Raw genomic sequence first — 15,386 nt, forward strand, 5'->3', positions numbered from 1 at the left:
AACACTGTGGAAAGCATTTACATGGGCTCTCTCACCGACAAGCAAATTAAGATATTCCTGGTGTAATTGGAACTTCGTGACCCAAGAAACGTTTGCAGGTCTCATGCCAAGAACACCCTGTAGAAAGGACTTCACTGAGGCGAGTGACAATACAGGATGGCCATGCTACTCATCGTTTCCATTGTCCTTGTGGGCTTCTTGGAAGTGGTATCGGAGAAGTCTTCACCTGAAACACTAAGACCAGGTATGAATGCCTAAATACTTATTCTAAATATCGCGGCTCTGAATATAATGCAACTGAAGGAAATACCGCTTTGAAAGACATTACAAGGGAACACACCCAGAAACGGTTGAAGTACGTAGAATCTTTAGCCAGCACTATGACAACAATATGGTAACATAACAATGAGCTTTGCCTAATAAAATTCCTGCTGTGTTATTAAACTCGTCAGTTACAAGAAGGTAAGCTTCGAGCTTTATATTTTGAAAAATCTATTGAACTACTTCATTTAAAAGCGTGCGGATATTACGCGTGCACGAGTTGAAAAAGAGGTATTCGATGTTGTCCACCAAGTCATCTTCGCATATATTTTATACACTTGCCCGCAAAATTCTGAAGTACGTAGCAAATTTACAAATGCTATAGCGCCTAGGCAGCATTTATCCTTGTGTTAGGGATCACAGTAATTTTGCGGGCTCGGCTTTGTGGATTTACGACTCATTCTTTTTATAATATCGCCCCTGCTTGACAAACGAACCATGTCAGTTTACGTCCATGCCCAATATCTGATATTTAAACTCTCGAGGATGCAAACTAATGAACTGATTTCATTAGCAACTCATCCTTTTCCCAGAAACCACTCCTTGACAAGTGCGCTGTATTACAAACACTCTTCCATCTCTTTTTGCGTAATATCAGCAACATGCTAAGAATCAATAAGCTTTAACTTGCAACGTCCCCTCCAAATCTTCATTATTCATGTTACTTTAATATTGCACCAATTCCTTTCCAATTTGTGCACTAATGTACCCGTTACCGCCTGTTTATTTGAAGAAATATCTCTCTAATACGGAAATCGCGTATTTCAAGGCCGACACGAGCGTTCATTACACGTAGCAGTAACAGCTAAACGTGTCAAAATGCCAGACCCGCAAACACCTTAAAACCGTTTCTACGCCCGGTAACTCATATTCGGAAATAAATGCAAGACACTTATATTATGTAATTAACTTCTAGGTGTCCCACGATTCACTGTTTGCCACACGAAAGTATGCCGGGAAAAGGGTAAGTGATTTTGTGTTAGTGTCTTAACATTGCCTGGCGCTGGGAACATGCTTGCATTTGTAGAGTCAACATCGTGCCGGTGATACCTTAGGTGTGATCAGTATAAGGTCCAATGGTTTAATACCCACTTCAATCTACTATCGTTTCCTTTATGGTATGCCACCTTGGAGCTCATGTTCATAGTATTTGCTTGTGGCATTCCATTCGTCCTGGCTTTACACTTCGAGAATAAGATAAATTTTTGAATTTACCTCAATAAACGTGCTCCACCAATTCATCCCACCGTGGAAAAAATCATTTATTTATTTCTTATGCACTGATCTACCACCGCGAGCGCATCGTCCACTTTATATTTGCACGGCGCATTTCTAATCAAGACGCAGTCTTGTCGTCACCTTACTGTGAAATCTCGCTAAAGCGAACAAAGAGTGAACGGCGATCAAACAAATAAGTCTAGCTGACGTTGCCCCTGGGTGTTTCACTGAAGGAATATTACACTTTTCCCAGGATTAGTCCTAAATAAAGTGGTGTGCGTAACTCGACCATATATATATATATATATATATATATATATATATATATATATATATGAACCCGAACTACTTTAATAAACTATGTTCAGTGCTAAATCTGATATCAACTTTGTCGAGGATTAGACGATTTAAAAATTTAGGTAGTGCGTAGCAACAAATTTCCACTCCAAAGTTGGTACGCTGTTGCAGCACGAAACCTTCATCACTGCCATCACCAGCCGAAGTATACCAACTGCTGGGCAAATTCTTCTCCTCATCGTCGTCATCATCATCATCAGCTTGGTCATACCTGCTGCATGACGAAGGCCTGTCCCATATTTCTCCACTTAACCCGGTCCAGTGCTAGCTGCATCCACTTGACCCCTGCGATCTTCTTAATCTCATCCGCTCGCCCACCCAACTTTCTGTCGTCCACTGCTACGCTTTCCTTCCCTTGGAATCCCGTTTCTTACCCTAAGCGACTATCGGTTATCTTCTCTTCGCACTACATGTCCTGCCCATGCCCATTTCTTCTTGATTTCTTCTTGAGTACATGCCTGTGCTAGCTATATGCACTTAACCCATGCGAAATTCTCAACCTCATCTACCCACTCATTGTTTGCCGATTCCTTATATGCTTTCCTTCCCCTGAAAACCAATTATTTACTCTTACAGACCGTCGTTTATCCGCTATTCCACTACATGTTCGGCTCATGCCCATTTCTTCTTCTTTATTTCGACAGGAATGTAACTTGATTGATTTCTCTGACACACACTGCACGCTTCCTATATCTTAACGTTACATCTACCATTCTCTGTCTCGTAGCCCTTTACGCTGTCTTCAACTTAAGTAGAAGCCTTTTCGTTAGCCTCCATGCTGCAGCCCCATTAGAGCTGTGACAAGTGAGATCTCGTTTCAGGGTAGCAGTAGGGTATTTTTATACTCCTTGGCTTATGCCAAGGTAAATCAAATAAGAAAGTTGTTCAGTACACTAATTTATTGTGAATTCCTAAACAGGAGACCGGTAGACGGATCGAAATATGCATTGAGACAACCCGAATAGGCCTCTTCTATTGACAAAAGATCCAAAATATATTAGAAGCAGAATTTGTACCCCAGAAGAGGCAGCAGCAATTAAGGTAGTTAAAGAATATAGAATTTTATATCAACAATTTCAATTTGAAAGGAAAGTGCTTAACTGCGAAGAAAAAGGCCAGTAACCTGTGAGACTGTGCCAGAATTAAGTTTTTAATGGTGATTCCAGGACCCCATATCCTGATAAAACAAAACACTAATGTTTTCCCGAACCCACCACTTCGATTTCAGAACAATTGCGTACAATAGCGTTTTGCAGAATAATGTTCTTATTGTTGGGGTAAAACAAATCTGCGTTATTTTTTTCAGTATTAATAGCCCATCACGTACAGACCAGGTGCATATTTTTTCAAGGACATTGTTGTGCGGTAATAATCATCTCTTCCGGATCAATAGAAGAAGCAAAACACTAGCATCATCAGCATATATTGCTTTTTACATCGTTTGCAACATTACCAATATTGTTACGAAGCGGCAAGCCGATGATGACAGGAGACAGAACATGACCGATGACGATGGTAGATGACGTTTATTGAATGTTCGCGGGCCTAGCGCGAGCGCTCCTGCCAGCGCCACTGCCCGCTTCTTCTTCCTTGTCGTCCGTAACAATATCATTTACGAATTTATTCAATAAAATAGGGCCCAAGATACTGCCCTGTTGAACATCAAGACTGACAGTACTGACACGAGACAAAATATTATTAATATGTACAGACTATCATATGTTACACAGATATGCCTGACTTAGGTACAATGCAAGGCTCCGAATGACATATTTCATTTTATGCAACAAAAGGTCAGGACTAATGTAAGCAAATTCCTTACTGAAATTGATAAAGAAGCTTCTTTCTCGGCGTAAGGGAGGACAGACACGTTATGGAGCTGGGCTTCGACCTGAACGACCACTTCTGCTCTTTCTTTCCTACCACGCTCGCGAACTGTTTCAGCAGTTTCCTCGCGCGGTTCGCCCACCCGTTAGCGAAGACTTGTGGTTTCTATACCACGTCCAAGCTGTTCCATCAAGGGCAAAGAATAATTTTTGAAGTTTCAAGACGTCGTTCTAATTGTCAAAATGCGGCAACTCTAGCGTACAGGTAAAGCCAATCCTCAAAATCTTGAATCGCGGTGCCGCTGAAACTGGGAGGCAGTTGGGCAGCTGGACCATGACCGGTAGCATAGACTGGGTCATTGTCGACGTTGCGGCCTTACGGGATCGAGCTGTGTTCGGCAGCAGACCATATTCAGGTTGGAGCCCTTGAAGTCGTTTCCTAACTCGGTGACCTGAGTCTCCAAGGGCGACCGGAACAAGGCGGTGGTTATCGCTTGAAGGTCTAGATCGTAGCTCGAAGTGCCGCCTCTTCACCAGACTTCGCGTGGTAATGACCAGGTTGTAGGCAGAAAAGAGAAGACAGGCTCAATAGCAATGAAATAAACTATTTAGTGGGCTGATTTGCGTCCTCAAAAGGCTGAGCAACTCGGTGGCGGCAATAGCAAAAATTGTACTCGTCGAACAAAGAAAATGATACCCGCCGGGGTGGCGCAGTGGCTACGGCACTCGACTACTGTTCGCAATGACGCGGGATCCAATCCCGGCCTCGGCGGCCGCTTTTTGATTGCAGCGAAAAGCAAGGCGCCCGTGTGCTGTGCGATGTCAGTGTACGTTAAAGAACCTCAGGTGGTCGAAATTTACAGAGTCCTTCACTACGGCGTCTCTCATAGCCTGAGTCGCTTTGGGACGTTAAAACCCACAAACCAAACCAAACCAAACCAAAGAAAATGATAAAGGTGCATTTCGCAACAACGAGCACGAACAAAGAATACAAGATTGATCCGTGCGCTACAATGAGTGATAAGGCTGCTTCCCGGTGGTTATCGAAAAATAAAAATAAAAAGTATTACAATGGCTTGCGGCAGTATAAATTAAGGTTCATGAATTTCATTTCGATTTTTTTAACGCGCTTTGAAAACTAAAATCTCTTGCCTTAATCAACCATCGCTTGTTGTTATTTTACAAAAAAATGTGAAAGATACTGGTGTTCTCAGCTCTCGCCAGTCTCACAGAACGCACGTACCCTTGGACAAATCGAGCGAAGCACTTGATGTGTTCTTCACACATGTCCTAATTATAGCCAGAAAATGCTGTGCCATCGTTCATTCAGTCCACTAAATACTCTTGCCAGTTGTGATACTGATGTGGGAACTTCGTCCGCGGGAAATCTGCAGGAAGTGTTTTTGTTATCATTATTTTGTGCGGTTTTAATTTGAAGTTTTTTGCCTTCAATAATTTTCCTTTTTATTTTCATGCTATAGTTCTTTAACATTGTAAAATTGTTGTCTGAATGTGGCTTTTTATATTCTTTTATTTCTCTTTTTTTCACGATACAGGATAAGGGGTATGGGGGAGAAAGTTAACTGTTATGGTATGAAGAGGGAAAAACACCCCTTCCCGAGTGATAAATCTAATGCAGGATCAGGGGCTTACCGGCGATTGATCCGCACCTGATGAGCCGCTGACCGGAGGCAAGATGACAGCAGTCGGGAATGAAGCACAATGATTTATTGAGTAAAGAAGAGGACTCATTTAAACTTTATTCTCTATTCAGAACGAAGCGAGTGGCGTAGGATAAACAAAATAAAGTTTGACATATGTGCTCAGCATTCAATACAAGAGATGAAGCGAAATAGAAATGCAATCAATGACACTTTGGAAAAATGGAGTACAGGGGAGAGTTCACAACATCGGAGAGTGGCGAGTGCTTAGATGTTCGGTGCGTTAGGGTCCGATCTTAGGTGAGAGTCGGACTGTTGGTGTCGGTTCGCCTGAGTGATTACTTCCTCGCCAGACAGCTTACGTCTAGGCGATGCCACCTGGGTGACACATTACCCGCGCGCGCAATTAGCCAGCAAACCACTGCTACCTACTTCCCGAGTTTTGATCTCGACTGAAGTCCGACTGACGCAAAGAAACATACGCCCGTAGCGTCTCCCTCCCCCGCCACCGTCTCCAGGCAGCCCGGGGCCCGGACGGGCGAGTCAGCGTCTCCAGTGACATGTAAACTTCTCGGCCGATGCCTCTCCCCCCGAGCCGCCGGGTGGCCTCGCAGGCGCCCACGTTCTAGGAACCACTGGTTTTCCGGAGAGCGGATCCAGAGAGCGGGGGATGGGGACGGAACGTATGAGACGGGGACAACGGCACTGGGCTCAACAATCGCGTCTGGCGGTCGCAACCGGGCCTCATTCTGCTTCACTGTTTTATAACTTATCCTTCCCGCTGCTTTTGCCATATTTAATGAAACTTTGGGCCAGTCAAGCTGCTTTTTCTGCAGCTTTTTCCTCTATTTTCTCCGTAGCCTTGTACTTCTTGTGTGTGGAAATAGATCAAATCAATTTATAGCGATTTGAATTATGGGGCGTGCCTGAGGGAGGGTTAGGGAAAATTCGCTACACTCGGGCGGTTATTTCTCTTCCGATCTCGGCCTATGCACGCCAGAACATTTTGTTGAATGTCACCGTGCTATGGCAGTGGCTTCCGAATAAAATTATTCAGGGTATAATCAGATGGGACTAATGATAGCCTACCATGTGAATGCACTGTGAATTACTAACACCAGGGCACGTGGCAATTACGTCACGATATGGTGAGCCAATCAGGAAAAAGGTTCAAGCAAGATCGTTACTCGGCTTTGGCGATCGGATGTGTGTTTTGTGACAAACGCTTCATACCGATTAGCTTGGGAAACTGTCTCAATGAAAAGTGTGATGAAATTTCCTTATATGAGAGAAAATTCAAAAGTCTTTCAAATGCTTGCTTCAATTTTGAAGCACTTTTACAGCAGAGTTATACAATGCGCACTGGCTGCAATGAATAAGTTCGGCGCAACCAAAACTTAAATAGCCAGACATAGCATTTGCATAAGATAACCTATTCCGTAGGTTGTGCAAACGTTCTGTGCAAATACAAAAAGCAATCTCTATGCTTCCTTGATAACAACGTTAAAAATTGTGAGCATGACAGAATGCAGGTTCTTCAAGTACCTTGAGCAGAACTTTTCACTAAACCACCTGACCACTATTTTTACCGGCAATTATTTTCCAGCAAAGCTAATAAGGAAAATGCTTAGCAAGACAGTGAGTCCTTGCGATGACTTTTATGAGTTCGTGTGTGGCAAATGGAAGAAGTTTAACCCCATTCCAAGCGACAAGCCGTCTTCCGGGACCTTCAAGCAGCTATCCGAAAAAGTCGCCAAAGACGTGAGAGGTGAGAACACTAATAGTATATTACCTAGTTCTCTTGCATATCTCAAATCTTTACCATTCATTATTATTATTGAACAGTGAAGCATAGTCTAGGCGTTACGGGTGCTCCACTAAGTAGCGGTTTGTTTGTTTCACGCTGAGCGGTACGAGCGGTGTTTCACGCTGAGCAATAGTAGGTGTTTTCTTGCGTGTTTCTAAATACGAGTTAACTGCTAACCTAGGTTTCGATCCTATAAACACTCAGGGCGAGGGGTGAGGGGGGGGGGGGGGGGGGAGGATCGCAGGCACACCGATGCGTACAAGATGAAGTGTCGATACCAACAGCTCTATTTATTTGTTCGGCCACCAGCTACCACCTTGAATCGCTTCCGTTCACCTCCATTTGCCTCTATCACCATTACACAGACAGGAGTATAATCACTTGACCGCCCTAATGTCAGCGCCTCAGCTGCAATGTGTCAATCGGCTCTCTGCACCGTTATGTTCACTTATTTTTTTCCTTTTAGGAACATTGCATGTGCAAAGAGAGAAACGGTCGTTAAGAGGTCCTGCGTAAGCACACAAAAGGAAACATATGTCTGATCTTATGTCCTGTTGTAGCATTTTTGTGCAGTCGGCGACAGCGTGTTAATCAGTGACTCGCACTATATAATGTATTTGGGCCAACATTTGTGCACTCTTTCTAAAACCTCTTGTCGAGTCATGGTAGCGTTAACGTCTCTTAGCTGGGTAAACACAAAACATTTGGTCAATCGTTAAGTTGCCCAATATTTCAGTTTCCACGTGTCCCAGCTCGTGATTCGGTAAAAAATGAAGTTAACGATCCACAAAATGGGTTCTAAAATTCGTCTTAGATGTTATCCCACCTTTCATAATCAATTTTCGTCTACCAATAAGGCGCCAGTTTCACCAGCGGCAGGCTGATGTCGCCAGCTCATCTCAGTTACAATTGATACGGCCACACGTTCATCGGCAACATAGTCTCAGAGACGTGTATCTGGCATTTTTGATCTCAATCTACCCGACATATTCAGGCGCAAATTTCGGTCCAAAATGCGATACTTTTCTGCGCTTTCTCCTAGTTCGCCAATTACCTGCCTGCACATCTCTAAGCACGTGAAATGCAGCTGGCATGCTTTATTTAACCAAACGATTGTACCTCTCTTTATTTGCCGCTTTATACCAAGCCATAAATTCAGCACAGTTCAGGTTTTCTGTTTTGCTTCACATTCTGCTTGAATACTACCCATAATAATAGAGCAGATCTTGTTTTAAGCAGAAATTTTATATTTCAGGTATCCTAAGCAAGATTGCTCACCACGGTGGAAAATCTCAGAGCATCACTGAAAAACTTGGAATTGCATACAAATCCTGCGTTGCAAACCGTAAGCGATATGATTTCACACTAGCTACTTAAACGACGTTGTGGTACCTTGAATATTTTGTTGGAATTTACTTAAGCTCGGAGAAAGAAGAGAACGAAATGTGGCGCTGATGAGCACTCAACGAGGAGGACTATGTGCGCCAAGCACTGGGAACTCATTCTTTGGTTCATTGGCTTTATCTTCGTGTACATAATCTTCAAGCAATTTCATTGGATATATATTTCTCCCCGTTGCATTATTGGTGGAGATTCCAGATAGATGACTAGAATACGCAAGTCCCGGGTTCAGTTATGACAGGTAAGTCTAGCGAAGAACATCGTAAGAGCGCTAGAATATTCGGAAAGGAAGTTGTCCCCAAGTATGGTTGTCCCAAAAAATGGTTGAGGAGAGTTAATAAAACGGGATCACATCGACCCTCGATGGACATATGTTTAGTGCACATTACAACGACGGCAGGTGTTTGTCCATCGGCTACTAGGACAATGACTAAGGGGGCAGGCATGAGCACTTTTCTCAAGCGATGCCGATCACCGACAACTTCTCTCCGGCATCGATAAAGGTGGGGACAGGTGCATGAGCATCGTGAACGTTCATAATGTGCATCTGGTATAGAAAGTCAGGTTTTTCTGGCTAGCAATTGTAAAGAGCTATATCACTTCCGAATGTTGCAGCTATTAGATTCACGATCACAATCGTGCATACGGAGCAAGAGATAACCGATGGCGGGACTGGGGCGACTGAGATCGAAGTTGCTGGAAAAAGCTGCCGGTCACAGATGTCTAGAGCAGTGCGATCCAGGGCGAGAAGAGCCGGGGAAGCTAGCTGAATGTAGGTAGCTGCGGTCGGTCGATGCCGAAGTACTTAGGCAGTGCCAGAAGGTATGACCAACCCAAGAGTAGTTAAACTAGATGGCTTTGTCTTTGCCTAGGTTGCTCTTACAGTGAGGACGATATAGTGTGCGAAGACTTGGACTGGGGTACGCGGCGAGAACCTTGGGAAGTAAGTAAGCACCATGGCTGCTGACGAAGATTGCCAAATTCTTGACGGATAACCACTTGGATTAGAGAGGCTTAGTAGTTCGGTCGGGCAACGGTGATGGCAAAGCGGCTAGTGACATGGCTTCAAGTTTACGACATACAGCGCACTACTGCTGTCATCTTTCGGCATTGGCAAAGTTGTGTCATATCAAGGGAAGATGACGTCGTAGATGTATTCGACAGCCGCGTAAGAGTTCGGGTAATGCGACAACATTTTTGAATGATCCCGTCATCAATGCGCACACTTCTTATAAACAAAAATGTTGCAGGCGTTGCCTCTGATGCCTTGAAGACGTGACGCATCTTGTAGCTCTCGATTAGCGGACTGTTGAATTTTCGGCTTATGAGAACACTTCCTGATAGTACGAAACACAGGCGTCCGTGCATGCTTGTGTGCGGCACGAGACCTCCTTCTTCGCAGCAAGATGTCGGCCGGTGGGTTACCGAACAGGTCCTCGAGCTTGTGCTATAAGGTCTCGAGTGGTGCGCTCGTTCTCATTGGCTTCGAACCACACCCACGCCCTTCTCTTCAGGTAAATCACGCTTGCCAATTTAAGAATGCAGTCTCACCTTATATGTTTTCTCACGCATTCGTACATCACAAGCTAGTCCTACGTGCCTGCACCGCTCGTTCCACTGAACATCACGTGGTAGCACCGGTGCATAGTAAGACGGTTGGAGTGGCAGGTGCCGGTCAGCTTCCCCCTTGAGCGGCATGGCAGAGCAATTTGAAAATATGTCCGCCGAGGAGTTCCCTTAATAATGTTGCGGTACCCCGCACTTCCACAAGTGACGAGGGTGATGGGGACCTTGTATGCAGCTCTGGTACCGAAGAAATTGGTAATGATCATGCCGAGTGAATAACGGTATCATATATTTCGAATTTACCCCCTTTGTGACTGGTCAACAGCCTAGCGCTAGTTTAGACCAGTGAAAGAGCACTTTCAACTCAGAGCGTCAAGGCAATTACCATTTGATGGCTGCGCTTATATTGACAATCTCCTGTCACATAGTTAAAAACAAAGAAGCAATTCTGAATTTTCTTGCGAGCCTGAAGAGTAGGGATTGCATCTTTCAATTTGGAGTTGATGGTGATTTCACATTGCTTTAGTTCGTTCATTTTGTTTTTGTCGCTTCGACCGAAAAGTACTTGCTAAAGCCGTTTGTTTACGCACTCCAGAGTCGTCAGTTTGATGATCATTGTGGCGGCATTCGTGCAACTAATTATTGAAACTGCTTGCGAGGCAACCAAATACATCAATAAGTTGCTGAAGCTTTTTGCAGCTATTTTTGTGTTACGCCTGGTCCAGGTTTCACTTCCTCGCCGGACACAGCTAGTGGCTTACTAATGACATCGTCGTCTAAGTATAACAGGCCAGCCATCGTCCGGTTGGCAAATCTCTCCTCGCTTAATTTTGGGTGCTTATTTTGTATTACCAAACCTTGATTTTATATATTCGTTCGGGGAGCACATATATTGTTGACATATATTGTTGGTGTTGTCCCCACTGAGGACAAGCCAAGTAGGACAGTGCTCTCGCTTGTGTTAGCACCAGAGATAACCCGTAACAAAACCTGAGTTTGGTGCACGTTCTACAGCGATACGCATGAATCTGCCGAGAAGGTGGTTCAAGAAGGCGCCTAGAAATCATCTACTGTGCTTTTCGAAATGCCAATCAAAACACGACGAAGAGTTCGAGCAAATAGCTTTTCTGTTACGAGCAACAAAAGGTAATAGCATTGCTTTTCTGAGACCCCCTTTCAAGAACCTGATCTTACCTGTCAAACCGCAACCGGATTTTTTAACTCACAGAGCGATTGTACAAGCGCCCTGGCTCGGGGTGGTGATCTCATGCCTATAAATTTCATGAGAAACCATTACAAGAATCTTGTCCAAGCGGTAGCATAGTGCTATAATTGGGAACGACCACAACCCATGAGTACTATAACTACCGTGAGTACATGTCGCTAACTGCGCGCTGCATCAGACCACTCTTGAATAAAATTAATAGCTGCGCCTAAGCCAACCTGAGAGCAAACCAAAGGACTGATCAACTGGCTCTATAAGTTTAGTTTTGCTGGCATGCCATGTGCAGCGGTGGTATAGAGGTAGAACATCCGCCTTTCATGCAAGAGGACCGTGGATCGAACCCCGGTACCGCGCAATTCTCCATCGGATATAAAAAATCCGCATGTCGATTGAGTTACATAAACAAGCTTGGGGTGCGACCTGATACCGGTGGATACCTTCGGCCACGCAATCCCTTGCCAGAACAGGACTTTGCCACAGTAGTGCAGTATTTGGCCGCAATCTCCCATGATTAGTTTTATAAAACATCGGCCCTTAGTCACCAGCGCAGCAACTCACCATGGCGGCGGTGAGACCTGTGACGCAGCGGGGGTAAGAATTTCTGGCTCCGCTGGACAGGCCGCCCTCGTAAACTGACCGTGATAACGTTTAACGCTAGTACCCTAGCTGGTGAAGCTAGTTTAGCTGTCTTGTTAGAGGAACAAGAGGGTATGAAAGGGGATGTCATAGGGCTTAGCGAGGTCAGGAGGCCGAATGAGGCGTATACGTCACTTAATGACGGGTATGTACTGTGGTATCGAGGATTACCGGAGAGGCGGAGCTAGGAGTAGGTTTCCGTATTTATAAGTATATAGCTTGCAATATAATTGAACTCTGTAGCATGAATGAGAGAGTGGCAGGCGTCGAAATGAAGCTCAAAAAGCGGTATAAATTGAAGATTATACAGGCCTACGGGCCTACATGTAGTCATGATGACAAGGCAGTTAGAAAGCTTCTACAAAGATGTAGACTCGCCAGTGCGGAAAGACGCGGAATATTGCTCTCACGGGCGAGTGAAATATTAAAATAGGGAACAAGCAGGAATGAGAGCAGGTACAGGGTCACTATGGCATTACTGCCAGGAATAGCAGGGGGAGTTACTAGTTGAGTTTGTCGAGCGCAAACCCTTAAGAATCATGAGAACCTTCTTCAGTAAACGAAAGAACCGAAAGTGGACATAAAAAAAGTCCTAAGGGGAGACTAAAAAAAAATTGACTTCATACTATATTCCTAGCCCTCCGTTATGCAGGATGTATACGTAATCGGAAAAGTGCGAAGCTGTGACCATAGGGTGATGAAGTCTCGAATTAGTCTAAATCTGAAGACAAAACGAAACACATTACTAATAAAGAGTTCACTCGACGAATTAGCGGTAAGGGGTGTGCAACAGAATTCAGGATCTTGCTTCAGAATAGGCATTCAACTCTAGCCAAGGGTCACGGCATTAGCCTAGAAGCAATGAGGAATAATTTCATAGCTATCATTACGAATGTGCTGTAGAAGTAGGCGGTCGGATAGTTAGAGAGGATACCGGTAGGCTGTCTAAAGAGACGAAAGATTTGATTAAGAAACGCAAAGTATTAAAGCTTTCTATTCAGCATAGCAGATGGAACTGGTAGCGATATCAAAGGTAATCAAAAAGAGCAAAGTGGCCAATATAAGGAAGTATACATGGAGAAAATTGAGCACGCTGTAAAGAATGGGGAAGCCTTAAAGCGACGAATAAAAAAAATTGTGCATAGGCAAAATTCAGATAAATGCGCTATGGGACAAGGTGGGCAACTTTATCACGAATAGGGACAAGATAGTCAAAGTACCCTACCAGTTCTATACTAGTCTCTGCCGCAGCCAAAGTAGTCGGACAATAATAAGCTTGGCAGCAGGCAAAGGTTGTCAGACGTTCCGTCAGTGACAAAGGAAGAGGGTAACAAAGTACTGGAAAATATAAAAAGGGGGAAAGCAGCTGGACAGGATCAGGTAACTAAGATTTGTGGAAGGATGGGAAAGATATCATCTTTGCAAAACTGGCTACCTTGTATACGCAGTTCCTGGTGTCATTGACTGCACCGCAACCATGGAAGTAAGCAAATAGTATCCTAATTCATAAGAAAGTGACGCTAAGGACCTGAGAAATTGAAGACCAATCAGCTTACTGTCTCTTACGTATAAGATGTTTACTAAGGTAATCGCCATTAGAATCAGGAAACGTTTAAACTGAAATCAAGCAAAAGATCAAATAGATCTTTGGAAAGGGTAGTCTACTGTCGACCATATCCTACCATAAACCAGGTGATAAAAAAATGCTCGGAAGAAAGCAGCCCTTATACTTAGCATTCATTGATAATGAAAAAGCTTTTGACAAAGTATAAACCTCGACGGTGATGCAGGCAATGTGAAATCAGGGGGTGGACGAGCCATACGTGAATGTGCGGGAAGATATATATAGTCGCTGCACAGAAACCATAGTTCAGCATAAAGAAAGGTGTTAGGCAAGGAGACACAACTCCCCAGTACTATTCACAACTTGCTTAGAGGAAGTATTCAGATACTTGGAATGCGAGCAGTTAGGCATAAGGGTAGATGAAGAATACCTCAATAATTTGCGATTTGCTGATGACATTGCCTTTCTAAGCAACTCGGGGGATGAACTGCACATAATGATTGACGACCTAGACAGGATAAGTAGAAAGGTAGGCTTGAAAATCAATATGCAGAAGACTAAGGTAATGTTCAACAGCCTCGAGAAGGAAGAGAAGTTTACATTATGTAGCGAAGCACTGGAAGTAGTAGGTGAATATGTCTACTTAGCACAGGTAGTAACCGCAGATCCGGACCATGAAAGCGAAATCACAAGGAGAAAATGATTGGAATGAAGCTCATTTGGCAAGCACTTGGAGAATATGACTAGCAGGTATCGCTCAAGAAAAAAGTATACAAGAGTTGCAACTTACCAGTACTCACCTAACGTGGTGCTTAAACGTGGCTTAAACGTGGTGCTAACGAAAAGAGTTCTACTTAAGTTAAGAAGAATGTAGAGGGCTATGAAACAAAAAATGGTAGGTGTAACGTTAAGAGATAGGAAGCGTGCAGAATGGATCAATGAAATAACTCAAGTTACTGATATTCTAGCGAAAACCAAGACGAAATGGGCATGGGGAGTACAAGTAGTGCAGAGGGAGGACAACCGATGGTCCCCTAGGGTAACTATATTTCAAGAGAAGGAAAGTGTAGCAGGGGGCGGCAGAAATTTAGGCGGGCGGATGAGGTTAAGAAGTTCGCAGTGGTTAAGTGGATGCCGCTAACACAGGACCGAGTTATTTGGAGGAATATGAAAGAGGCCTTCGGCCCGCAGTGGCTATATACAAGCTGATGATAATGATGATAATGCATGCCATGTCTCTTGCGCAATCCGTGATCAGAGGCAAAACAGAAAAAGCGGAATATTTATGCTCCTGCAGTGTCAAAGCTTATATAATAGAACCGACAGATATTCAAGTAGAAAATTGTTGACCCTTTTTAAATAGGAGGTAGCTTTATGAAGTGGGCCTAATAAAACGGCCAACAAAAAATATTTTTGAAAACCCCTTGAATATGGAAATTTGAGCAAGGCTTGTTCTAGATTCTAATGCTATACTGAACCTTTCTTCACTATAGAGTATCCTGACAGGAGAAGCTTGAAACAGTTGAAGAAAATCCTAGTCAAGGACGGCTTCAAGGATTGGCCGTTGGTTAAGAACCAACAACATTTTTCCGATTTCAAAAAGGTGCTTCTTAGAACAGGAATGGAGCCTTTGTTCAGCGTGACCGTCGCAAGGGACATGAAGGACCCATTCGCCAACATAATCACTGTAAGCACTGCCTCCTGGATTTTTACTAAGGATATGCAACAATCAAAGCTCTGCTTCTGATAATAAACAATGTGATACATAGATGACGTCGACGGAGAGCGAAAATGTTGCGCACCT

General features: G+C 43.9%; 1 protein-coding gene across 1 annotated transcript in view; it reads left to right on the forward strand.

Annotated features, from left to right (window-relative positions):
• Window positions 1–156: 156 nt before the first annotated feature.
• The window catches only part of LOC146181256 (neprilysin-1-like), a 77,776-nt gene continuing 62,546 nt past the window's right edge, over window positions 157–15,386 (forward strand). The window contains exons 1-5 of the mRNA XM_084575740.1: window positions 157–244; window positions 1,238–1,285; window positions 6,990–7,151; window positions 8,446–8,535; window positions 15,076–15,269. Coding sequence (XP_084431866.1) covers window positions 157–244; window positions 1,238–1,285; window positions 6,990–7,151; window positions 8,446–8,535; window positions 15,076–15,269 — 582 coding nt within the window. The remainder of the gene's footprint in view (window positions 245–1,237; window positions 1,286–6,989; window positions 7,152–8,445; window positions 8,536–15,075; window positions 15,270–15,386) is intronic.

Source organism: Amblyomma maculatum, chromosome 8 (genome assembly GCF_055883805.1).
Source record: "Amblyomma maculatum isolate TAMU_Amacu chromosome 8, ASM5588380v1, whole genome shotgun sequence".
NCBI lineage: Eukaryota > Metazoa > Arthropoda > Arachnida > Ixodida > Ixodidae > Amblyomma > Amblyomma maculatum.